Source organism: Microcaecilia unicolor, unplaced genomic scaffold (assembly GCF_901765095.1).
Source record: "Microcaecilia unicolor unplaced genomic scaffold, aMicUni1.1, whole genome shotgun sequence".
NCBI lineage: Eukaryota > Metazoa > Chordata > Amphibia > Gymnophiona > Siphonopidae > Microcaecilia > Microcaecilia unicolor.
In genome coordinates this window covers 83,091-96,048 of record NW_021963329.1, presented here as the reverse complement: position 1 = coordinate 96,048, position 12,958 = coordinate 83,091, and the positions used below count along the sequence as shown (strand labels likewise).

General features: G+C 44.9%; 1 protein-coding gene across 1 annotated transcript in view; it reads left to right on the top strand.

Moving 5' to 3' along the window:
• LOC115459198 (eIF-2-alpha kinase activator GCN1-like) overlaps positions 1-12,958 on the top strand; it is a gene marked incomplete at both ends in the record, with an annotated part of 110,370 nt that overhangs the window by 19,768 nt on the left and 77,644 nt on the right. Inside the window, 1 exon segment of the mRNA XM_030189059.1 lies at positions 4,694-4,853. Within this exon segment, the coding sequence (XP_030044919.1) occupies positions 4,694-4,853 (160 nt within the window).

The window sequence follows — 12,958 nt, the reverse complement described above, 5'->3', positions numbered from 1 at the left end:
ATATGATTTGGCGCAAGGCACGCAAGCTGGGAGAGATCCCGTGGGACAATCAAAAAGTACTAGTGTTCCAGGATTTGGCTCTGGGGACGCTGCAAAGAAGAAGGGAGTTCCGAGAGTTGACAAAGTATCTTCAACAGTCAAATTACAGATATCGCTGGGTGTTCCCATTCGGCCTCCAGTTCACGGTGAAGGGTCAGACGAGGCGAGTGACTACGCTGAGAGAAGCGTGGAGAGTGTTGAAGGAGCTGGGCTGCACTAACATGCCTCCAGAGGAAGCGACAGGGAACCCAGGAAGGGCAGCTACCACGCGGAGAAAATCCTCTTGGCAGAAGGCAGGATCCCATAAGGAATCTGGTCCCCAGAGACCAGAAATGGACAGAGTTCCCTGAAGGGAAGTATGAGAGACTGTTGGTTCTAGTTTGATAAAGTTTTAGGCTGCATGAGGCACGGAAGGGTCACTAGGCAAGCTCTTACTTGGAATATTCTGTTGTAAGTTGAAATGTTAGCTGTTCATTGCACTGTTTTGATAAAATGTGAAAGGGATCTGTTGTATGTTGGGGGTGGGGAACAAAAGGTTCCAGGGGAGGGGAGGGGAAGGAGAAATAGGGGGATCTTTAGGTGACAGCTCTGGCGAGGGGTTATTTCCTTGAGACACTAGGCTGGCGGTTAGTGACACCGCTCAGCAACAAAGGGGGGGGGGGGGCAGGGACGGGGAGGGTTGAGGGTGGGGTCTTGGAACGTGAATGGGTTAAATTCGCAAAGGAAAAGAAATTTGGTGTTTCGGGAACTACGGAAAAATGTCTGGGATATTGTCCTGCTGCAGGAGACATATCAGGCGCAGGGAAGCCCATCTTTTAAACCAAAGGGCATATAGCGAATGTATAATGCACTTTGATAAAAGAGGGGGCAAGGTGGGTGGATTAGCCATCTATATCCGACGAGGGGTTGCATTTGAAGACATTTACAGAGATGATTTGGGATGATGTTTAGCGGTTAGAGGGCGGCTGCAGGGGATAGCCGTGACCATTGTGAATATTTATGCACCCAATTCAGGACAGGGAGAGTTCTTTACACATATTAGGGAAGAGCTCCTCCACTTTCAAAGGGGGGGAATGATTATTGGGGGAGATTTTAATTTGTGGAATACTTCTATAGATCATTCAAAGGGGTTCACCACACCACATACGTCCCATGCTCGGAGACTGAAGTCGCTTACCTCGACACTTGATCTACTGGAGGTGTGGAGACTTCTGCATCCGACTCAGAAGGCCCATACATTTTATTCACACTCTCAGTGCTCCTATACGAGGATTGATATGATCTGGTGTAGCCGTTCATTGTGGGAATATATTAAAGATGCTGATGTGGGATCTATTTCCATCACAGATCATGCCCCAGTGGAAATGGACCTGAAAGGGTTGGGTGTAGAGGATAGGCGGCGGTATTGGAGACTTAACGAGGGGATTTTAGGAGAGAAAAAGGTATGTGAGGACATCCGTGCGGTGATTAAAGATTACTGTAATATGAATGATGTAGGGGTAGTCTCGGAGGGGACATTATGGGATGCCTTAAAGGCAGTAGTACAGGGGCACTTAATTAAAGGGAGGCTAAGGAATTGGAGGCCAGGGAGAGGCTAGCTCACTGGGAACGCCGACATCATGAGGGGGGTAGGGAGGGGGAGGTGCGGAAATGGAGGGGGGTCTTGGATCAAATACAAGTGGAAAGGGTGGAGTTCATGCGAAAACGTCTTCAGCAAAAGTTTTTTGAGTTTGGGAATAAGTTGGGGAAGATGTTAGCCAATTGTTTGCCTCACCGTCAACGAGACTCTCTGATCACGAAAATTAAGGGACAGGGTGATCAGCTGTTGTATAAAGACAAGGATATTAGGGATCAATTTTTGAAATTTTACCAGACATTGTATACTAGTGAATTAGGTGTTGAGAGAGATGAAATTAGAAGAGAACTGTGTCATCTTCATCTGCCCAAGTTGTCGGATGAGGACTGTGCAAAATTAGAGGCTCCCTTCCATATAGAGGAAATTAAACAGGTCATCAAAGGGCTTAAAGGGGGAACAGCCCCTGGAGTGGATGGGTATTCTGCCAAGTTTTGTAAGATATTTGTTGGGGAGGTGGGGCCTCTGCTAGCAAGAGTGGGTAATGCATGTTTTCGGGGCTACTCACTCCCAATCGCTTATCCTGAAGCCAGGCAAAGATCCATCAGCATGTGGGTCATATAGACCAATCTCATTACTCAATCTGGATGTAAAGATTTTATCCAAAGTTCTAGCGACCCGGTTAGGGGGGTATTGCCCAAATTAATACACCCGGATCAATCAGGGTTTGTGGGGGGGAGACAGGTGGCTGGTAATATACGTCGAACACTCCATCTTGTCTGGGAGGCCCAGCAGCGGGGGAGGCCTCTGGTTCTGTTGAGTACAGATGCTGAAAAGGCCTTTGATAGGGTGGAGTGGTCTTATCTATGGGAAGTTTTGAAGCATATGGGATTCGGGGAGGGTTTGGTAGGATGGTTGCAACGGTTATATGAGAGTCCCATAGCGCGAATTAAGGTGAATGGGGGCTATTCGGTAGCTTTTCAAATAAAGAGGTGCCCGTTATTTCCCTTGTTATTTGCATTGGCGATTGAACCATTGGCGCAGAAGATACGGGAGTTGAGGGATTTAAAAGGGATTACGGTAGCTGACAGAGAACATAAGCTGGCTCTATTTGCTGATGACATCCTCTTTTTTGTCATGAGTCCTCTTCTGACTCTTCCAAATGTAGTAAAAGAGCTAAATCAATTTGGTAGGCTCTTGGGTTATAAAATTAATTATGATAAATCTGAGGTGTTGGGGATGTCACTATCACAGGATCGACTTTCAGAGGTTATCCGAGGGTTTTCATTTCGATTTAATAAGAGGAGCATTAAGTATCTGGGGGTTCAGAGACCCTCGGAACTGAACCAATTGTACCATCTTAATTATGATCCTTTATTTCAACAAGTTCGTAGGGACATGGGGAGGTGGAGGGGAACTTGGCTATCGTGGTGGGGGAGAATAGCCTCAGTACAAATGAATATCCTGCCCAGAATTTTGTTTTTGTTTCAAACCTTACCCATACAGATACCTAAAAGGGAACTACAAAAGATGCAGGGAGAGATTCTGGAATTTATATGGGGGGGTAAAGCACACAGATTAAATAAGAAACTGATATGGAGGTCGGTGGACCTGGGAGGCAGGGGTGTGCCGAATTTGGAATGGTACTTTTGGGCTGCGCAGGTAAAGTTTGTAGTGGCGTGGAGTCAAGAGTCTTCATCGATGGTGGCTTTACTAGACCAAGAGATGGTAAGGGGGCATAATCTGAAATCGGTTCTCTGGGCCTCAATGGAACCGAAGCTATATGGGCAGATGACAACGAACCCATTTGTCAGTCATTTGTTGTCTCTATGGGTCTCATTTAGAGCACAGTTCTGGCAGAATAGACATACTTCAACATTAGCATTTATAGGTGGGGGACCAGCTTTCCCAGTAGGTAAGGGACATCGGGTTGCAGGCTGGTGGGCGGAGGAAGGGCTGTTATGCTTTAGGGATCTTCTGGATGCTGGGTAGTTAAGGCCGCTAGATGAGATCCAGGAACAATGTGGGGGTGGGGCGGGAGATAGCTTTTTCTATCTACAAGTCAAACATTATATGAGCCAACAAGGGTGGTTGAGGAGGGTCCCGGAGGATTACGAAGAATTGGAAAATTTGTGGGGGTCATTGGGGAAAATGGGCCGAGTTATCTCTTTGTTGTATAAATTTATTAGAGGCCGATCTTTTGAGAAATGTATTTATTTGATACAATGGGAACATGACTTCCAGCAGGAATTTACGATGAATGAGTGGAAGGCTATAGTAACAGAAGTTAAAAAAGCATCAAACTGTGTGTTGTTAAAGGAAAATGCTTTTAAAGTATTGACGAGGTGGTATTACACCCCACAGCGACTACATGCCATGTTTCACTCGATCTCCTCACTTTGTTGGAGGTGTGGTGACGAGGAGGGGCCTGTTCTACATATATGGTGGTCTTGTCGAATTTTGAAACCATTTTGGACATTTGTTACGACAAAAATCTCTGAAAGCACGAATAAGCAGTTCCAGTGTACGCCGCAATGGTGCCTCTTAGGACTAGGTAATAGAAGAGGTAATAAATGGCAAAGGCGCCTCAAGAGGATGTGCTTAACAGCGGCTAAGAGCGTTATTGCCTTGCACTGGAAAAAACAGAGGGCTCCATCACAGTTGGACTGGATTTTGAAACTTTCCACGGTTGGAGAACTTGAGCAGCTTACGGACAAAAGAGTGGGCATGTACAACCCAGCTTCTGAACTGTGGTCTCGATTTCAACATTTAACCCAAGAAAGAGAGTTGGAATGGGGGGGGGGGGGGGGATGGGGGTGGTAGGGAGGGGGGAAGGGAGGAATGTAAGGGTCGAAACTGTTCATGCCTACAATGTTTGTATTGTGATGTTTCTTAATAAAATATTTAAACAGTAAAAAAAAAAAAAATGATATGGAGTGCAGTCAGCAGTGGAGCTACTACCTGCTCTGCCACTCCAGGTTTGTACTCAGATTTTTATCTGTCTCAGAAATAGGTGTAAGTTAGCTGCTGCACTCGCTGAAGTCAGCATTTTTACTTACTGTTCTTTTGTCCTAATTTCAGGCAGTATCATCGAATGCTGATTACTGTGCTGCTGAACCGCACCTGGTGTGTTCGCAAACAGGCTCAGCAGACAGCAAGGAAGCTTCTGTCTTCACTGGGAGGAGCTAAGTTGGCTTATGGTCTGCTGGAGGAGCTCAGAATTGTTCTTCTATCTCACAAGGTGAATAGGATCTGCTTCTTGAACACTCCTTAGGGGCACATCTGAGGGGCGCCTTAGAGTTGACTGAGGGAATGCTGCCTGAATTCCCGAGTTCCTTGAAGTAATTCTTTAGCTAGGGATGTTCTTTGCTGTGCTCTGCCCACACTGAGTTTTTCTCTATTTTTTCTTCATGGATGCTCTTCGTAATCCAGTGCTGTGGGGTTATAGATGGGGTTGTAGATGTGGTTGATTTTCAGTGCAATCAGTAAGTTGCCCATGGCTCTTAACTCATTGCACTTCCTTTAAGGGATTCTCTTCCAGTCATCCCTCCAAACCAGTTCAGACGAGTTGGTTATGCTCGCTTACCAACAGATGGAGACTGAGAACTACTACAAACTTTGACATCACTCTATAACAGACCTGTGCAGCTCAGAACTAGCCAGTATTTCTCAGTCTCCAGCAAGATGTTAGGTGAGTATCTGTGCAGTCCTGCTGTGGTTTGGAGGGTCCAATTGGTCCCATGGTATTTGGATGGAAGGTTGGTTCTGGGATGCACTGCTTTTTGGCCACATTAAAAAATGTTTTAACAGTTATTGTTAAATTCTGTTTGTTAAAGATATTAATATATAATATACAAGAACAAAGAACTTATTACTCCCCTTGTATTTTCCTTTTTTTTTTTGTTTAACAATTAATAAGCCACTGTAACCTATTTACCTTGATCCTTCTGTGCTTGTTCTGGGGGAGCACACTTGGGGTGCTGAGTCCCTGTGCCCCCTGGTTACAGGTAAACAAGCAAAAAAAAAAAGCCAATTGAGACAGGGGAAAGTCTTCTGTTTAAATTCCTGACCTGTCAGGTTTGGTCCTTCAAGGTAGCTCTTTGTTTTCGACGCACGGTTCGGCAACTGTCAGTGGCAGCGCCAACAGAGAGGCTTGCACTTGAGGCTTGTGGTGCCCAGCAATTAATTGCAGCTACAAACAGACTTTGTTGCATGTGTTTGGACTTGAGGCAGGGCAGCTGTGCAGCAGTTTCAGACTCTTCTAGTGTGAATAGTGAGCAAGTGAGGCAGCCTCAGGAGGAAAGTGAGCCATCAGTGGGGTCAGTCCCTGAGAGAGCAGCAGGCCCAGTTTTGGAAGGAACAGCCACTATTTCAGACTGTACTCTGACACAGAGTCCTGAGGAACAGCTGGTCTTTACGTTGCAGGGCACAGCATTAGAACCGGTTGCATGGGGGACTCCTCTTTCACTCCTGAGTTTGTTTTATTTATTTATTTAGATTTTGTTCCTGCACTGGGTCTTTTGTCTGAAGAAAGGGACTCCCTGGTGGGGCTGGTACAGAGTCTGGTACCCCAGGGTTTGGAGGGCTTGTTAGGGGCCAAGGGACCAAACAGTGGCGGAGAGGTGTTTTATTTAGTTAAGTGGCTGGGCGGCTGATGTGGCCTCCAGCATACACCTTAGTAAGTTGTCCTTTCAGGGGAGATTGTTGTTTGGAGTGGACTTGAAAAGCTAGGAAAGGATTTAGTGGAGTCTACAGTTCCCAGGCTTCCCAAGTACAAGTCTAGGTGTGTGTTGAGGGTGTCTTCGAGCTGGAGTTGTTTCTGTGATGCTAGAAAGCGCTATCTGGGTAGAGGAAGTGGTGTACAAAGAAGCAGATTTTGGAACAGGAGCCAGTCCTTTAGTGGTAGGTGAAGGGGTCATGAAGGTGCTGAAGGCCTCCCCCCCCCCCCCCCCCAGAGCCTCCTGAGCTGTCCAGTGAAGTTTTGGGGGCCCATTCTTTGGTGGTGGCTGTAGGAGGTCGGTCGCAACATTATTTTGATTTGATTTATTTTGATTTATTGACTTGATATACTGCCTAAAACAGGTTCATTGTAAGGTGATTTATAGTATTAAAATTTGCAACAAATTAGAATATAGGGGTAAATATTCAGCTGGCAGTGGTGAGCGTTTTGCTGACTACTGCTGGCATTATTCCCTGATATTCAATGCTGGGCTATGTCTGGGTTTCAGCATTGGATATCAGGTTTATGTGGCACCAGCTAACACGTAGCTGGTTAAGTTGGTATTCAGAACTTAACCGGCTGTGGGTTGCTGCATAAACATAGGACTATGTTTTATGCCGTCCCATTTATGCGATTACCCTGACCGGTTAAGTTCTCCCCCTGGAATACCCCCAAAATAGCTGGTTTTCACTTAAGCACTAACCAGTTATTTTCAGCAGTGATAACCAGTTAAGTTCTGCTGAAAATTAGCAGATAGCCTTGAACAAGCGATTTAACTGGTCAGCAGCTGTTTGTGTCTAGTTAAATCATTTAGAGTATCGACCAGATAATATACAATAAAAAAATAAAACCAAAAACTGGAAACAAAACAATAAACAATTAAATTTTATAAAAATATATATGCACAAATAAAAGTATCAACAAAAACATGCGTAGAGTATTCAATGCAAATCCAATTCAGAACTCTTCTCAATTGACCAAGTTTTTAAAGCTTTCTAAAATGACACGTAACTAGAAATATTACTCGGCGTTGATGGTAATGAGTTCCATAGAGATGCACCAGCATAGGAAAATCCCCTATTTCTGGTGCTTGTCAGTCTAATGGAACTCAGAGGGCAACTGAATCTAATTAATTTGAGAAGAACGTAACATACACTGAGGCTCATATTTTAACAGTTTGTTGGAAAGATAAACAACACTCATACAAAAAGCTTTGTAAACTAAATATAGTAATTTGAAAGAAATCCATGCAGTCATAGGAAGCCAATGTGACTGAATGACTTGGTGAAATATAATCAAGTTTCTTGTGTCCAGTAATGTCTACTGCTGTGTTCTGGATTAACTGCAACCTCTTCAGACTTTACTGAAGATGGAAATAGATCACCTTTGATCAGTAGATGTTAGAGGCAGAGAAGGAAAAAAGCACAAAGAGCCCCAAGAATTGGTGTGGAGGAACTAATTTTATTAGAAGACTGATACGGGCAAATTGCCTGCATCAGGGGTCACCAATAAAAACATGTAAAATCTATTTAGAATATATAACAGTATAAAAATCATAAAAATGTTTATACTAAAGAAGAGACATTGATAAATGATATAAGTTAAGTTTTAAAAATATTTCAAACCAAAAGATAAGGCATGCAATTATGTGTTTATGCAAGATATTGTTAATTATTTGCATTAACACATTCAAAGTAAATGGTCTGTGTCGGCATTAGCGCACGGCAGCCGCTAGCGTGGCTTAGTAAATTGGGGGGGGGGGGGGAGGAGGTGTAAATAAAAGTAGCTAAGAATCATAGAAACACGTGCGAGCTATAACAATAACATATTGCCAGCAGATAATCCATAAATGAACATATTGTTTCATGAATTAATTTAATAAATGCAAGAGATTATGTGATAAGGGCTTGCAACTTTATTTTGGAATCATCTGTTCAAATCAAGTATATCACATACCGTATTTTTCGGACTATAAGACGCACTTTTTTCCTCCCAAATTTGGGCGGAAAATGTTGGTGCGTCTTATAGTCCGAATGTAGCAACCCCCCATTACAGGCACCTCCCTCCGTTAAAGGCATCCTCCCTCTCTCTGTTACAGGCTCCCTCCCTCCCTCCGTTACAGGCACACCCGCTCTCGGTTACCACACCTCTCCCGCCGTCGGAATTTTAAAACTCCTCACCTCGTCGTTGTAACTCACGGTAGCAGCAGCGCTTCAGCGTGCATGTTGCTCGGCGATCTTCACTCAGCCTTCTCTTTCTCAGCTCTCTGGTCCCGCTGAGTGAAGATCGCCGAGCAACATGCACACTGAAGCGCTGCTGCTACCGCGAGTCACACTGACGAGGTGAGGAGTTTTAAAATTCCGACGGCGGGAGAGAGGGGGTTGTGCCTGTAACAGAGGGAGGAAGGGGGGTGCCTGTAACGGAGGGAGGGTGCCTGGAACAGGGAGGGAGGCCTGTAACTATTTTTCGGACTATAAGATGCACTTTTTTATTTCCTCCAAATTTGGGAGGAAAACCTAGGTGCGTCTTATGGTCTGGTGCGTCTTATAGTCCGAAAAATACGGTACTATTCCAAATAAACTTAATTAAGTTAATATTCATAGTTATGCATTTTCTTTTTTTTTTTTTTAATTATCTTTATTGGCATCAGTGCAATACATGCTTACATTCTACACTTATGTATACAAGGCACCATTATCCTATTCAGCCAGCATATTTTGATCACAAAGGTATATTTCGTTTTCTCTCACACATGACCACACTGATATTTTTAATTTCATCCCCCCTCCGAATTCCCCGGAACCCCTGCCACACAAATGGGTGCTAATACCAAACTTATCCCCCAAACTTTCCCCCCAGTTACCCCCCTTCCCGTCTTCTCCCCCCCTATCTGCCTGCATAGAGAATTAATCCCCTTCGGGAGCATTAGAAGAAACATGTTCTTCGAATTGGTACCATAGTTGAGCATATTGCCTATGTTCTATGTTCGGGGAATCATTGTACATTGCTTTTTCATACTGTGCCAATTCTGACACTTTTGTCAACCAGCATCCATACGGTACCGGCTCCACATGTGTCCAGAACTGCAATATGACCTTTTTAGCTGCTAGCGTGGTCATATACAGAAATCTCCTTTGTGGTCGGGAGAGCCCCTGTTCAATTAGGGCCTCCTGATCCCCCAGCAATAATGCTTGATAAGACCATTCTACTGTGGTCTGAAGCACCTTAGCCTGTATCTGAAAAATCTCGTTCCACAGAGTCAATTTGGAGCATTCCAAAAAAGTGTGCAAAAAAGTACCCACTTTTGCTTGGCATTTTATGCATTTATCTGAGTACCACAGCTTCATTGTGTTCCCTCTCTCTCTAGTGATATATGCCCTATGTAGTATTTTAAACTGTGTTTCCTGCCAATCCGCAGACTTGACCATTTCTGCTAGGGTCACAAATAGAGCATTGAACTGTGTCTGAACGAAGTGTGTTCCCAATTCCCTGTTCCACTTGGAGGCCACCCCCTCCTCTTTCCCCTCTGGCATGGTCATCTTCACCATCTTGTACCAAATAGAAAGCTTGTTTCCCTCTGGAGGCAGACTCAACATCATCTTATCCAGAGTACCATAAGTCCAATGATCTCCATGTTTCCCCCACGACACCTGCCAGTAGTGTCTAGCTTGCATATACTGTAGCATGTGATTATTGGTAATCCCCCACCTCTCCTTCACCTGTGTAAAAGATAGAAAGTTATGTCCATCTGGAGATACCAAGTCACCCCATGTCAGACACCCATTCCTTGCCCAGCTCTTAAATACTGAGGGTCCCATACCCGCCTGGAAATCTACCAAGCCCACCATCCTCAGAAATGGCGATGCCACCGGACTTTTGTTTTGCCTGCTTCTCCACCATTTCCACGCAGAGCGGAGCGGTGTCAAGAAGCTATACTGCCTATTTGCAATTGTACCCATCCCTGGGGCTGAGTGCAATAAATTTATGAATGCGTATGGGGCACACCACCCCTCCCACCATTGGGCTGGCATAAATTTTGCCCGACCCCCAATGCCCTCCTGGATGAGGCGCATTAACGCTGCCACATTATACAATCGGATATCAGGCAGATTAAGTCCGCCTTTCTCCTTGTTACGTATCAACACATGGTGTCCTATTCGTGCCCTTTTTTGTTTCCATATAAAGGATCGGATAATTGATCTAAAAGACCTGTCATCTTGTCTCTTGATCCAAATAGGTATGGCCTGGATTGGGTATAGCAGCTTTGGCAGTAACACCATCTTAACCAAAGCTGTCCTCCCATACAGGGACAACGGAAGGTCTTTCCACTTCCCGCAAAGTTGTTTGATCTTGTCTATGTGGTCCAGTATGTTTTTTTTATACATCACCTTTGCATTAGTACTCAAATGTATACCTAGGTAGCGCATGGATTGTTTCACTGGTGGAATAGAATAGTTCCCCATCCCTGGATTGGCCTGACCATCCGAAAGCAGAAGTAATTCCGATTTATCGCAGTTTACTTTCAGGCCTGATATGCCCCCAAAGTCCTGTACTATCAGGAGTGCCTGGTCTAGATGTATAGATGCATCCTGAATATAAAGTAGAATATCATCCGCAAATAGATTAATTCTAATCTCCCTCCCCCCTACCCGGAGCCCCTTAACCTTGTCACTCTGCCTGATTTTGATTGCCAGTGGCTCAATTGCCAGTAAGAACAGGAGTGGAGATAACGGGCACCCCTGTCTTGTTCCTCTCCTTAGATCAAAGCTTTCTGTCAGGGAGTCATTTATCATTAGCCTAGCACTCGGTCTGTTGTAGAGAGCTCTCACCCAATCTAGGAATCTACCTCGTATCCCATATTTCCCCATTACCCAAAATAAGTACTGCCACGATATGCTATCAAAGGCTTTTTCCATGTCTAAGCCCGCTATGGCTTCCCTCCCCCCAGACCCTTTAAATGTATGTATTGCCGCTAAAGCTCTTATTAGATTAATCGAGGCATACCGTCCTGGGACAAATCCCGCCTGATCTTCTTGGATAACCCCGGCCAGTGAGATATTCATTCTTTTAGCTAAGATGGCTGCCAAAAGCTTTACATCTTGATTTAATAAGGAAATTGGCCGGTAAGATCCCACTTGCCCAGGGTCCTTTCCCGGTTTAGGTAGTAATATTATATGTGCTAGGTTTGGGCTGTTGTGTCCTCTATCTCCCCCCTCCGTCATGTTATTAAACATACCTGCTAAGGGGCCAGGGACCTCCTCTATTAGAATTTTATAAAATTCTGATCCATAGCCATCCGGTCCTGGAGCTTTAGTTAATTTTAGTGTTTTTATCCCTTGTCTCACTTCTTGTGCTGTTATAGGGGCACTCAATCCTTGCACCTGGTCGTCTGAGAAAGTTGGCATAGGGAGGTTTTCAAAGAAAATCTCTCTCTGCGCTACGTCCCCCTTGGTTCATTAATCTTCTTCCCTTGGTTCATTAATCTCATCCCATGGCTTTTCCTACCACCTCTATGCTGATGACTCCCAAATCTACCTTTCTACCCCTGATATCTCACCTTGCATCCAAACCAAAGTTTCAGCGTGCTTGTCTGACATTGCTGCCTGGATGTCTCAACGCCACCTGAAATTAAATATGACCAAAACCGAGCTTCTCATTTTCCCCCCCAAACCCACCTCCCCGCTCCCCCCATTTTCTATTTCTGTTGATGGCTCTCTCATTCTCCCTGTCTCCTCAGCTCGAAACCTTGGGGTCATCTTTGACTCTTCTCTCTCCTTCTCTGCTCATATCCAGCAGACCGCCAAGACCTGTCGTTTCTTTCTTTACAACATCCGTAAAATCCGCCCCTTTCTTTCCGAGCACTCTACCAAAACCCTCATCCACACCCTTGTCACCTCTCGTTTAGACTACTGCAATCTGCTTCTTGCTGGCCTCCCACTTAGTCACCTCTCCCCTCTCCAGTCAGTTCAAAACTCTGCTGCCCGTCTCATCTTCCGCCAGGGTCGCTTTACTCATACTACCCCTCTCCTCAAGACCCTTCACTGGCTCCCTATCCGTTTTCGCATCCTGTTCAAACTTCTTCTACTAACCTATAAATGTACTCACTCTGCTGCTCCCCAGTATCTCTCCACACTCGTCCTTCCCTACACCCCTTCCCGTGCACTCCGCTCCATGGATAAATCCTTCTTATCTGTTCCCTTCTCCACTACTGCCAACTCCAGACTTCGCGCCTTCTGTCTCGCTGCACCCTACGCCTGGAATAAACTTCCTGAGCCCCTACGTCTTGCCCCATCCTTGGCCACCTTTAAATCTAGACTGAAAACCCACCTCTTTGACATTGCTTTTGACTCGTAACCACTTGTAACCACTCGCCTCCACCTACCCCCTCCTCTCTTCCTTCCCGTTCACATTAATTGATTTGATTTGCTTACTTTATTTATTTTTTGTCTATTAGATTGTAAGCTCTTTGAGCAGGGACTGTCTTTCTTCTATGTTTGTACAGCGCTGCGTATGCCTTGTAGCGCTATAGAAATGCTAAATAGTAGTAGTAGTAGTAGTAGTAGTCCCCCTCCCTTTCAGCATATAGGGACTTGTAATAATGTACAAATTGGCTCTGTATTTGGGCC